Source organism: Sus scrofa, chromosome 6 (genome assembly GCF_000003025.6).
Source record: "Sus scrofa isolate TJ Tabasco breed Duroc chromosome 6, Sscrofa11.1, whole genome shotgun sequence".
Classification (NCBI taxonomy): domain Eukaryota; kingdom Metazoa; phylum Chordata; class Mammalia; order Artiodactyla; family Suidae; genus Sus; species Sus scrofa.
This window is the reverse complement of record NC_010448.4, coordinates 1,982,928-1,996,235: the sequence shown is the minus strand read 5'-3', so window position 1 is coordinate 1,996,235 and position 13,308 is coordinate 1,982,928. Positions and strand designations below refer to the sequence as shown.

Here is a 13,308-nt window from a genome sequence, read left to right as displayed (position 1 = left end):
AAACAGGTTAATAAACAAATGAGGGGAACTCCCTGGTGGCACAGCAAGTTAAGGATCCAGTGTTGCTGCAACTGTGGCGCAGGTTCGGTCTTTGGCCCGAGAACTTCCACATGCTGCAGGTATGGCCAAAAAATTAAAAATAAAAGGTTGGGGTTTTTTTCCTTTTTAGGGCCGCACCCACAGCATATGGAGGTTCCCCGGCTAGAGGTCCAATCGGAGCTGTGGCTGCCAGCCTACACCACAGCTCACGGCAACGCTGGATCCCTAACCCACTGAGCGAGGCCAGGGATCGAACCCGCAACCTCATGGTTCCTAGTCGGATCCGTTAACCACTGAGCCACGATGGGAACTCCAAAAATAAGTTTTTTAAAAACAAGATCCTTAGCTGTATGCCCAGCTGCTGAGCAAACCCCCACTCTTATCTATCCTGCCCTTCTGTTCTCAGAAACAGCAAACTTACCAAGACTTGAGACTCTGAAAACCCACTGCAGCCTCACCCTCAGGATGGCCTCACTGAGGAGGGGGACACATGCCTGCTGAGGGCAAAGGGAGGGATCCCAGGGGTCACTCACCAATCTGCTCCTTAACTGGGAAAATCAAAGCTTTGTCAAGTCCAGGTGTGAGAAGCACAGGCTCCTGGGGAGGCCCCACCCCCACCCCAAGACCCAGTCCCTCCCATAATCGTCCACCACCCACATCCAGTCCATGCTGCTTAGGGCTCCAGCCTCTGACTACATCACAGCCCAAAAGAAAGGAGCTACAAAGCACACAAGGTATCAAAAGCTGCTTTATGGAGAAACAGCCGCACACAGCCATCCTGTCCCAATCACAGCGTCAGGGACCAGGCTCACAGCAGCTGCTTCCTCAGACCCTGCCCCAGCCGCCTCCCTGCCCCCAGCCCCGGGGAAGCCTGAGCAGGTGCCTAAGACCGACCGCAGGTCTTTCCAGCTCAACTGTCTTCTTGATCCATCGGAGATGAGGTTTCAAAACCAAACGGGATCAGTGCTTTTCTTCTCCAAGGGGCTATATGACCGCAAAGAACAACCCCAAGTAAAATCAGGCTGAAAAAGCAAAAGATTCTGATCCCTTCGTACGTTCTGGCCGGTCTCCCTGCGAGCACACAAAGGACCCGGAAGGGCGGATGCCTTTCTGCCCGAGCCTCGGGGGTCACTGCAGGTCACGCGGTCCCCGTGAGGTTCCCCGGAACGGGCGGCATCAGGCAAACTGATGGCACTGTGGCTTTCTTCTCCCTAAACTACACTTCAGACCTCCCGAAAATGGAGAGACGTTCTCTAGGTTAACACTGGGAGGGCCCATGAACTGGGGCATCTTATCCGCCAGGCAGGGGAGGGTTGCAGGAGACCAACCCCGCAAGCATTCTCCAAGTCAGAACAGACAAGAAGCCAAGAACACGGCCGTTTTCTCACACAGCAGGGCCATGCCCAGCTGCTCCAAGTTTAGGCTCAGACACCATGGTCACCAGGAGCCCGGGAAACTCCCCCAATGTCAAAGGGCTCTCCAGCACCAAAGGGACCCCCCAGCTGCAGGGCCAGAAAACCCAGGCAACCTACAAACCCCCGAAGGTGCCGGGGCGGAGAGGGCAGCTGGCTGAGGGAGGGGGCTGGCTGTCTGGAAACCCCAAGTTCTCAGAGAGAAAGTCTGGCAGGACAACCCCACCTGAGCTTGTTCAGCAGGAAGCAGGGACACAGCTAGTTAAGCCGCTGTGCACTCTCCAGCCCTCTACGTTGGCCAGGGATGCAGGCATCCGTCACGGATTGGTGTCAGGACAGAGGCAGGGTGGCCGTGGTCCTGAGCACCAGCCAGTGAGCCGGACTGTCCCAGAGGAGGGGCCTGGGCGAGAAGGAAGGAGCAGAACCCCTTCGGCCACAATGCCCCCACACCTGTTCACACTCAGCACTAGATGCTGGAGGTGTGAGCCCGGGGGTGGGGACGGGGGAGAAAGATCCAGGGACGGCGCCAGGGCCACGTCACGCAGCTGGAAAATATCACTTGCCACAGTCACATACCCCAACAGAGAAGAATCCCCAGTGCCACGTGTTTGAAACTTCCAAGCCCGTCATTTCTGACTGACTTGCAGAGCGTGGAGCCCGCCAGGTGCGCAGAGGTGCGCCTGAGCTTCCTGCCACCCCACACTCAACTTCCCAACCGCACGGCAGCGACGTGACAGTGAAGGTGGTGCCAACCGTGGGAAACGTCCAAAGACCCTCCGAGGTCCACCCACCATCCCCAGGTCAAGCCCCACCTGGACGTAACTGGCCCCCAACCTGGATCATTCCGGTCTCCTAGCGGAACTTGCTCTCCCAGATTCCTTGTTGCTTTGGGCCTTCGACAATGACGTTGGCCTTGGTGAATCCTCACCTACAGCGAGTCAACTGGTTGGGAGTCCCCTCCTGAGCTGGCGGACTGTCCGCCACAAAGGGAACGGCTGCTGCTGGGTTTGTGCACACAACTGCCACTGTCTCTGCGCCTTGTACTGAACCAAAAGCCAAGAGCCGACCGAGCAGAGGTCAGAGAGGCCTCCGCACAGCCAGCTGTGCAGATGACAAGGCCCTGCCCTTTCATGCTGCCACCCTGCATGGCATCACCCAGGCCGATGCCAACTGGACAACCCCACCCACAGGCCCTGGGGCCCCACCTGACATCAGGCACAGAGGGCGATGTGAATGCAGTCAACAGCCTGGGGTTATTTTAGTCACTGTTAGTGGGAACTGCGTGTGGGCCAGACACTAGAGGCAGAACCGCAATTAGATTTCAGACCAGGCTTTAATCAGAAGTGCTCATCTTCAGTCCAGCGCTGGGGGGCCCCACCGGGAGCGGCCCCTTGGCTCTGGGTAACACGCATTTTCCTGACTTTACTTAAACAACAGTGGAACCTAGAGAGGAACAGCCGAGCGCCCAGCTGTCCTCTGTGTTCATTGTCCTCAAGGCTTTGCGGCCCGCTGTCACTGTCGGGGACGGCCACGCTTGGCACTAGAGAAGAACAGCCACGCTGTGAGAGGGAGGAGGGGAACAAGCATTCAGGCTCAGTCCTGTGAGAGATGCAAGAACTGGGACCAGGTCCCCATCTGACTGAGGTCCTGCTGGAAGGATCTGGGAGGTGAGCCTTGGCGCCCCGGACAAGACTCGCTGACAGTGCTGGGCGGGGGCGGCTGCCCAAAGCAGACCCACAGGGCCTCCTGGGTGGCCCGGTGTGCCATTTCGAGGCCATGCCCAAAGCCTGTTGCTTCTGTGATTCTGGGCAGCAAAGGCAGCCAAAGTCATCAAATGTACCGAAGCGAGGGCAAGGGGAGCGCGTTATTTCAGAAAAGGGCCAGCCAGGGGGAGGTCTCCCAGGAGACACAGGACACATTTCATGGGGCACCTCACTCGGTCTCTACGTGAAGGCACCACAAAGCTGTCCCCCTGACAAGGACGAGCAACCGGGGGGACCGAGTCGGCCCACCCCAAGAAGCCACACGCCCTGGCAGGCAGGTGCAGTGACAGTTCTGCAGGCCGGAGAGCAGAAGGGAACGCCAGCGGGTCTGTGCACATGCCCCTGGGGCTCCATTCTTCAAGAGACACCAAGACCAGACCGCAGAGGGCTCCCCCAATACAGGGGCCAACGCCACAGAGCACAACGCCGCGGAAGGGCCAGCACCCAGCCCCACGCCGGAGGCCTGCAGAGCCTGGTCTCTAAAGCGAGGCTCTGTGCGCACAGGTGATGCTCCCAAAGCTTCCCCTGCCCCACAAAGGGGCGTCCAACTCGCCTGCACAACCCCTCCCATGCTTCACCCCTTCCAAGAGGGGCGCCTGCATAAACCACGCAGGTCACCTCAGATGGGGACGTCCCGGTTCTGAGACCAGTGGCTGCAGCTCGGGTCTCGGCCAGTGAGGGCAGGGGCGCGCACCAAGAGAAGGCCTCTCTGGAGGCTGCAGCCGAGGTCTGGGCTCTAAAGCCTGAGAGAGCCCGGGGAGGCACACAGCGCCGCGGGGACCGGGGCCCCTGGGGCTCGCAGGGCCTCCGAGATGCTCAAAGGCTTGAAGTGGCGTTCTCTAGTGACCTGTGTCACTGGCCCCATTTCACTGATTTGGAGACTGAGATCTGGGTGAAATGCCTTTGTCCAAAATCCAAGTGAGAAGGGAGAGACGTGGGCCCCGCCGGAGCTCCTGTTCCACACAACTGCCACCTGCCCAGGCCCTGCGGCTCGCTCCCTGGGGGCGGGGAGCCGGCGCACCTCACACACCACCACGGCCATCAGCCGGAGCCCCCCGGAGGAGCATTCTGTCTCCCCTAGAGACGGCCGGTCTTTCCGCGCCCCGCAGACCGTCTTCTAAGTCAGTTTTGTTCTGGTTCTTTTGTTTTTATAAGACATGCTCAGCTCTCCAGGGCTACTGACAACGTGCAGGCGTGCGGCACGCTCTACGGAAGCGTCTGGGGCGGCTGCCCCGAGGCTCCGGCAAGGAGGCGGGGGCTCGGGTCGGAGGCCTTCTCCGGAGCGCATGCTGCTGCTCTCCCGCGGCGCCCGACGCGGGAGGCGGGCCGTCAGGAGGTGAGGGACTGAATGTTCTTGAGCATCTCCTCGAAGGCCTGCGGGGACGGGGCGTCCGCATTCCGGAAGGCGGCCTGGACCCTGCTGTAGAGGCTGAAGGACTTCAGCTCCAGCCAGATGAACCCAAAACGATCCTCGTCGAAGAGGATGAAGACTCCGGGGGTGCGCTCGGGGCTGGTGAAGCCGTGGCCGGCGATGAGCCCTGTGCCGTAGAAACTGAACAGAGACAGGAGGGAAGGGGCGGGGAGAGGGGTGAGCGGGCCACGAAGGTGCACGGCACCAGGGATGTTCTAGAACACACGCCGTGCCAAGCGCGCCACTTCCACCATCTGCCAGCAGGAAGCTGAGGTGCAGCCGAGCTGCCGGGCAGGGCCCTGCGGGGCTCCCGGCACCGCGGCGCTGAGCACCCGCACAGAGGACGGGGCTCTGGGCCTTCAGGGAGGCAGGCAGGCCTGCCGGCCCCACCCTGCCAACTCCCCCAACTAAGGGATGAGGGTCCCAGGCCAGCCCACTTCATGTCTCTGTCCCGGAGCCCACGTCTCCACGATGCAGGCCCGAGTAAGGGAAATCTCAGTCCTGGGAGGTCACGTCCACGTGTGAACAACGCAGTGTCATCGATAAGGATTCATCAGCATGCAACTCACATGAACTCAGAGGGCAGAACTTTCGAACACCCATCACAGCCAGATTTTGAGACTCAGACTGAAATACGTGTAAGTCTTCTTGCAAAGAACTCAGTATTTCTGATAGATGACAAGGAGTTAGGGGCCAGCGCAAACCTCCCAGTGGGTGGAATGGCGCACGAGACTCTACCTCGACCCCCTCACTGAGGCTCTGCCAGGCGGCGGGATGGGGACAGCAGCCCCGTCACGAGGCCCACGGCATGGAGGGTTTCTGAGGGGGCAGCCCTGCAGCCCACAGGGCCAAGTAAGGCCCACTGAGCTGAGACACACGGACGTGCAGCACAGCGCCTTGGCCAGGCCCAAGACCATGCCAGCCCTCTTGGTGGAGCCCACATTCAGCCCAGCGTGCAGGGCCGTCCTGTGGCTCCACGGGGCCTGGGAGGAACGTCCAGGCCAGGGCACTGGTGCGCTGCCGAGGGCTCTCAGCGGGCCATGCGATGCTGCAAGTCATCAAGTTCCCAGGGACAGCTGAGCCCCTTGCTTTACGGCCTTTCAAAAACATCCCCAGGAGAAGTCATGCTGGAACACCACGGGAACGTCTCCCTCTGGAAACGCAAATGCCGCCTTCTCTGCCCTAACTCTACCACCATGGAGGGAATGGCGTGCACCCACCCACACGTGAAGACCCAACGAGACCCCCATAGGCACACGAGGCAGCCGCAGGCCCAGAGGAAGTTAATGAAATAACCCTGGAGCGTAGGGGCTGTGGCATGGACCCCCTCCTTCATCTCCAGGGACCGCTGGACGGCCCAAAGGCCAGCCAGGGTGCACTTCCCGTTGTGGCACAGTGGTTAACGAATCTGACTAGGAACCATGAGGCTGCAGGTTCGATTCCGTGGCCTTGCTCAGTGGGTGAAGGATCTGGCATTGCCATGAGCCGTGGTGTAGGTTGCAGGCACAGCTCGGATCCTGCGTTGCTGTGGATCTGGCGTAGGCTGGCGGCTACGGCTCCATATGCCACAGGAGTGGCCCAAGAAATGGCAAAAAGACCAGACAGGGTGGAGCTGGCAGCCTGGGGCAGGCTTTGGCCTAGCCCGGGAGCCACAGCCTCCGTGGGGAAGCCATGTGAGCCGCAGAGAAACCATCGCCAGAAATGAGGGGACGGCTGGAGGACAGGACAGGCTCTCCCTGTAAGGCCGACCAGGCTGCTCCGAGCAGGCTTTCCAGGTGAGGTGCTGGGAGCACCCCCCACCGCCTGCTCTCTGCGCTGCCCAACGTCTCACCTGTCTGCCTTTCACCTTAGTGGCTATGCGGCAAGAGGCGCTGGGGAGGAGGCGCCCTGCACAGCAGCTCTATGGCCCCCAGCTGAGGCCACCCGATGGATGAGAGAACAGACGCTGCAGAGCAGCCCAGGGTGCAGCGCCAGCTGCTCAGGCCCAAGCAGGGACCCAGACCAAGTGGGCAGAGCTTTCCCACCCAGGCCACCCCCGTGCTGGTCAGGCAGCACCCCCAGAAGCCTGTATGCCCACCCCGCGTCCTTACCACATCCTGCAGGTCCGGGGATAGTCCTCGTTCCTCGAGCTCACGCCCGCCGGCAGCACAAAGGGCTGCCCCTGCCCCGAATGGGCCAGCTGCTCGGCCTCGGCTGCAGCCCCTCCGTCCCCAGGCTCCCCGCCCAGCTTAGCGGGTGGTTCCTTGCAGGGCGGGGCAGGGCCCAGCTGGGGCTCTCGGGGGCTCTGCTGGCCACGGCCCTCCGTGTCCTCGGGCCCATCTTCCTGCTGCTCCTCCTGGCGCACCTGCTCACGCACCTCCAGGACGATGCGGGAGAGCTCGCTGAAGTCGCGGAGGCTCTCGACGTCGGGCAGCTGGATGCGGTGCCTGAGGTCAATCTCCACTGTCTGCTGCCCGGCAGGGATGTTGGGGTCTCCCTGCAGAGGTGCGGGCAGCAGTCAGCAAGCTCCGAGACCAGCAGGACATGCGCGGCACGGCTTCCAGCCCCAGTCCCACCTCTGGTTGAGAGTGCTCGCTCCACCCTTATTAAGTCAGAGTATCTAGAAGCCCTTAAAAACAGCGCCCAGATCAGGCAGCCTTTTGCGAAAAGCTTCTGAGGACAGAAATGACAGCACCCCCGAGTGACCCTGGGAGGCCCAAGGGCACACCTGCACCCAAAGACCTCAGGTGGGAGCCAGCCCATGTGACAACTAAAGAGGTTGTCTGTGGACCCGCCCAGGTCAGGTGAAGGGCAGGTCTGAAGAGCTTCCGCACAAACCCAGGAGAACATCCAGGCCCAGTGGTTGCATACGGCCAAGGAGCTGCAGGAGAGCCCACCGTGCAGGGAGCCGCCTGGGCACTGGCCCTCGGCCTCAGGGCTCTTCCCCAGAAGGGAGCCTGGCTGAGGGTGTGCGAGCCCTGCCCTGGGAGAACCAGGGAAGGTCTGCTCTCCAGGGTGCTCTGTGCCTCTGCAGAAGCTCACCCAGCACCTGCACAATGACAGCCGAGCAGGTGAACAGCAGCCCCTGGACCAGAAGACAAAGGACCTACCGTCCAGGCCTCCCCTCAACTCACCAACCCTCCCGGTGCTTTCCTGAGCTGCTGAGGCCACGACCAGCTACAGGAGCCCAAGTGCAAACACAGAGGGTCCCCAACGTGGCCACATCTCTGGGTCACCTGGGGACCTCCCAGGACCCCTCACCCAGCCTGTCCTCATCAAATCAGAATCTCTGCAGCGAGGCCTGGGCATCAGCAGCATTTTCTCCACCCTCCTAGGAATGCAGCATGCACCTAGGGCTGAGGGCTGTGTGCTAAGACTCCCCTGAAAACGTTCCAGGGAGTTCCTGGCATGGCTCAGTGGTTTACAAATCCGACTAGCATCCATGAGGATGCAGGTTCGATCCCTGGCCTCTCTCAGTGGCTTAAGGATCTGGCGTTGCCATGAGCTGTGGTGTAGGTTGCAGACATGGCTCAGATCTGACGTTGCTATGGCTGTGTCGTAGGCCGGCAGCTACAGCTCTGATTCAGCTCCTAGCCTGGGAACCTCCATATGCCATGGGTGCAGCCCTAAAAAGACAAAGGCAAAAAAAAAAAAAAAAAAAAAAAATGTTCCAAACCCCCCGGGGATCTTGGGGAAGCATGTCCTCAGCCAGCAGGTCGGAGGGAGCCTGAGATCCCATGTTCGCAGGCAGCTGCCCAGTCTGGCGCCCCCTCTGAGCAGCCGGGGTGCAGTCTGGGTCACACTATGCCCTGCCAGTCTAATCGGGTCCACACAGCACTGGGCGCACCAGGGCAGCCCCTGGGCTCACCGTGATCTTCGTGCCCCTGGCGCGCTGCCCGTGGAAGCTGAGCATGACGATCTCCAGGCCGTGGCTGCCGTAGGTGCCCTTGAAGAGGCCAGGCCTGATGAGGTCGTCCGGACGGCTGGGCGGGAGGTAGATGCGGCGGTAGGTCAGGCAGTTGCTGCGGGGGAAGCGGGCCGGGTGAGGGCTCGGAGCACGGCTGCTGCGGGTGGGGCAGAGGTGCAGCGTGCACACCCCCACCCTCCCCACACTGTGGAGGGCGGGCAGGGCAGAGCAGCCCAGGGCAGGCAGGGTGAGAGCCCCACCGAGCCAGTGGGGAGCAGGGGGCCCCCACGTTTCTAAGCCACATTCGGCCCCCCCCACTTATGCACAGAGAGCTCTCCATCACCCTGGGACAGGGACCTCTGAGATTGCAAAGGGGCCCAACAGCAGCCACGGGACAGGGCAAGGGGGCAAAGGCCATGGCAGTGGGGAGGCTGAGGCCTTCCTGGTGGACGTGAGGAAGCAACTATGAGGCTCAAACACACGGGCCAGGTCTGTGGGAGTGCCTGGCTGGTAGGTGATTAGGGTCAAACCAACAGAAAACAGGCACCAAAGTGGGCCTGACTGAGGGGCTGTGCTCACAGTACTCAGAGAGGGGGACTGTGCTCACAGTACTCAGAGAGGGGGGCTGTGCTCACAGTACCCAGAGAGGGGAACTCTACACAAAGTACCCAGAGACAGAGAGACTGTATTCACAATACCCAGAGAGGGGGCACTATACACAGTACCCAGAGATGAGGGGACTAAGCTCATAGTACCCAGAGTGAGGGGGACTGTGCACATAATACCCACTGAGAGAGACCAGGCTCACAGTACTTGAGAGAGGGGTCATGCTCACACACTGACGGAGGGGCTGTGCTTACTCATACTGACTGGTGTAGATGAACTTCATCAGAATGAGCTCCTGCATGTGCTCGTGGAAAATGTCCTCCAGCGTCCGCCCCCATTCTTCCCTCAGCCACGTGCGGAATTCCTTTCAAGAGAACAGAGGTCACGAAAAGTGCCACAAAACAAGGACACTGATAGGCTGCCTGCTGTGATGCAGGGTGGACTGGGTGAAGACAGAGGCCAGGCAGGAGCATCCGGTCGCCCAGCACCCGGCCTCCCCTCTTGTGAGGCGTGGTGCCATGAAGGTGAGGGGCTCCCGTCCCCGCTTCCCCAGCCTTCCGTGGGACGAAGCCCAGGGACCCTGGGGGTCCTTCGGAGAGCCTGGTTCTCTGCCCTCTGGGGGAGCAGCCACAGCAGACTCCTGTGGCAGCTGACTCAGCAGAACTGCTTTCTGCAGCCGCTGACGAGGACCAGGGGAGGCGCAGGTGGGCTGGAGAGTGTGGGGGGATGTTTCTTTTCAAAGTATGTCGTCATAGTATGTTCAGTAAGTCTATTTGTAAAAGGAAGATTTTATAAACACCGCATCTCACAAATCCCAGTGATTCACTATGGAATCAAATAATGCAAAGGATATCTAGAGCTTAATAGTTTCATTCTGTACATTTAACATGACTAATGCATAGCTCTGAGTTGCTAATTCAATATAGTGCTTCTAATGAAGATCCAGAATTAGCTCTACAAACAGAAGCAAAAGCAATTTACAAAAAAAAGACCTACAATCTGCCAACCACCTTAACGTGCTACTGCCCAAACCAGCAAAGAACAGAAAGGACAAGTGACTGAAAGAAATAACTGTTAGAACTAAAGGTCACTATATCAAAATCGACGAAAAGATTACGTAAGAGCAGCACAAAACTGGAAAATGAAAGTTTTAAAATCCTATTTACAACCGCTTCCAAAAACACAGTCCTTAGGTGTAATTACAAAACACCAGTGATATCTGTACTCCCAAAGCCACAAGATGCTGCTAAAAGGGAATGAAGAGGAGTTCCTGTTGTGGCTCAGTGGTTAACGAATCCGACTGGGAACCATGGGGTTGCGGGTTCAATCCCTGGCCTCACTCAGTGCGTTAAGGATCCAGCATTGCCATGAACTGCGGTGCAGGTTGCAGAGGTGGCTCTGATCCCGCGTTGCTGTGGCTGTGGTGTAGGCCGTTGGCTACAGCTCCGATTAGACCCCTATCCTGGGAACCTCCATATGCTGCGGGAAGCGGCCCTAGAAAAAGCAAAAAAAAAAAACAAAACAACAACAACCAAAAAAACCATAAAAGGGAGTGAAGAGGCCTCCAGAGCAGAGGCCGCTCTGGCCAGGAAGATTGTATTAGGTCAGCAATGTCTCCAAAACTGACCTACATACCCAGCACCAGGCCAGCTGTAATTCCACCAGGCTTTCCTCAAAACCAACGAGCTGATCCTGAAATCTTTCAAAAGAACAAATTGGAGGACGCGCAGGAGCTTGCCTTACGACTCACCACAAAGCGACAGAAACCTGGACGGTGGCTGAGCGTGAGGACAGAACCACAGGGAGAGCCTGGAAACACCCACGTTCGTCTCAGGGGCGGACGTGACCGGACATCCAAGCCATCCGACGGGGAAAGGAGAGTCGTTTCCACAAATGGTGCTTGAACAACTGGACAGAGGGGGCGCACGAGCCCCCAACCCCACCTCACACCACACACAAGAACAATTCCAGACCCAAATGTAACGTGAAGCTACCGAACTTCTAAAAAGGAGAGAGGAGTTCCTGCTGGGGCACAGTGGGTTAGGTATCCAGAGACTCAGGTTCGATCCCTGGCCTGGTGCAGTGGGTGTCACCACAGCTGCAGCGTAGGTCACAGCTGTGGCTCAGATTCAATCCCTGGTCTAGGAATGGCGAACTGTCACAGGTGTGGCCATTAAAAAAAAAAAAATGTGAATAAAATAGACATTCTCTTTGCAACTTGGGGGTAAGCAAAGTTTTTTTTAAGACACAGGAAGCAATAACCATAAAAGAAAAAACTTGACAAATGAGCATCAAAATCAAAACCTGCCACATGAATGGCTGAACTCATGGAGAAAGGGCCTTAAAAAAAAAGAATAACAACCAAAGAGAGAAATAACCTAATCATGGCAGTAGGTGAATGCAGTGAGCAAGGATTTCAGTGTTGCCACAGTGAGTGATCAGACTTGAGCTGAACACCACCAAGACGGCTTGCGAGAAGTCATCTCATATTCACTTTGCCAGGGAAGGCCAGTCGTCAGGAATACCAATCAGACCCAATTCCTCACAGCACATCTCTGAAATACGCTCACGACTGAAATTATCTTATCAGACACAGAGCCATGAGGAGAAACCCAGGGGCCTGGAACATCATCGGACAAGAGGAAATGCACAGCTTCTCCAAGGCTTGCTCACCGCCAGCACCGTGGCCTAGGAGCTGGGAGCTGGCACCTTCCCGTCCTGCAGAGCCGTGGGGCTTGGAAAAGTCAAGAAACCTTTCCAGGGCCACCCAGCCAGCAAGTGGCCCAAGCAAAGCTCACCGAAGGCCATGGGCTTGCCCGCCTCATCTCCACCAGGGCCAAGGCCAGGGCTGACAGGGGCACAGCAAGGCAGGGGGCTCACGTGCCCCGGTGGGCCGCAAATGGGGATCAGCACACTGACGGCACGCAGAAGGAATCTGGAATATCTTCAGGGCCTTTTCCCCAAATCTGTTTCTGCAGGATCCAAACCCACAGGCTGTTTCTGCAGAGTTCAGGCAGCGTGGTCACAGCAACATGATGGCGTCTCTCGTGGGCAGCTCCTAGGCCTGGTGCTAAAGCCCTCCAACGCAGTGTCCACTCGAGCCTCCACAGTCGCTCGGGGCCACAGGTGATCTCATGGCCCCATTTAAAGACTAGGACGGAGACCCCCCAGAGGCTAAGCCCCTCACACACGTGGTCAGGGGGCAACAGGAAGAACTCCAACATCTGAGCACCAACCCCGGGTCCAACTGCAAGGGCGCAGTCACGCACACAGCGCCACAGCGGCACGGGGCCACTGCACGGCAGCGTTAAAAATAAAGTCTTTAAGGAACTCTAAGGAGACCGGGAAGTGTTTCCGGAATAACAGTTAAGCTTAAAAAAAAGAAAAAGAAACACTATCCCCATCAGACAGTCAGACTGCAGCTACATCACAGAGGCCGAGGGAAGCACAGGGACGGTGGAGAACGGACACGGGCCGCCCCGGAGCGGCTGCGTCAGCCCTCTCTGCCCCGCCGATTCTGAGGATTTTGCATCTGAAGGTGAAGACGTACGATGTCAGGAACGGGAGGAGAAAGTACATAAGACACAGGAAAGCAAAATAAAAGCAATTTGTGCGCCACAGAGGGGAGTGCAGTGCCCGAGTCCTTCCTCACGGCCGGGCCAGGGCGCGGCTCAGCCCCGCCATCACCCACGGGACACCGGGCAGCGTCTGCTGAGGTCAGGGGCCACCAGGGCCTCTGCTGCCCTCAAGGACCCAGGCGATGAGGCCGCAGTTTGAGGAGCACCCAGTGGGGACCCAAAAGGAGCAAGCGGGACGCTCTCGCGCTGAGCACCAGATCCCACGACAGGACAGTCTGGCCTTGGCCTTGGAAGGTGCACAGAGCTGGCAGGAACCCCAGAACTAGAGTCTGGGAGAGGGGTGGGATGGGGACTCCAAGCCCTCCAGAGGTACAGCTGATGCAGAGCTGGCCTGGGGTGCTGATGAAAAGGACTGGGGTAGGGGTGTCCTGAGCAGGGCTCCAAAGGGATCAGAACTGGCACAGCCTCCAGGGGCTGGGGTGGCCGCTGGTCCCAGGGGCCAAGGATGGCCCTCTGCCTGGAGCCGGTTCACCTTCCTGCCCCTTAGGCCACCATCTTGGCCCAGAATGTTAAGTGACTGCCAACCATCATAGCACAGAGCAGCCCAGAAGCT

The 13,308-nt window shown here is 58.7% G+C and overlaps 1 protein-coding gene across 10 annotated transcripts in view; it reads right to left on the bottom strand.

The window, feature by feature from the left end:
* Positions 777-13,308, bottom strand: part of FBXO31 (F-box protein 31) — a 46,206-nt gene continuing 33,674 nt past the window's right edge. For 9 of the 10 annotated variants that reach the window (XM_021093684.1, XM_021093683.1, XM_021093689.1 and 6 more), the window contains 4 exons: positions 9,372-9,481; positions 8,473-8,626; positions 6,716-7,101; positions 777-4,766 (listed from right to left, as the gene is read on the bottom strand). In XM_021093684.1, the coding sequence (XP_020949343.1) occupies positions 4,544-4,766; positions 6,716-7,101; positions 8,473-8,626; positions 9,372-9,481 (873 nt within the window). In that variant the 3' untranslated portion in view covers positions 777-4,543. The remainder of the gene's footprint in view (positions 4,767-6,715; positions 7,102-8,472; positions 8,627-9,371; positions 9,482-13,308) is intronic. The other variant, XM_021093686.1, reaches the window with a different exon arrangement.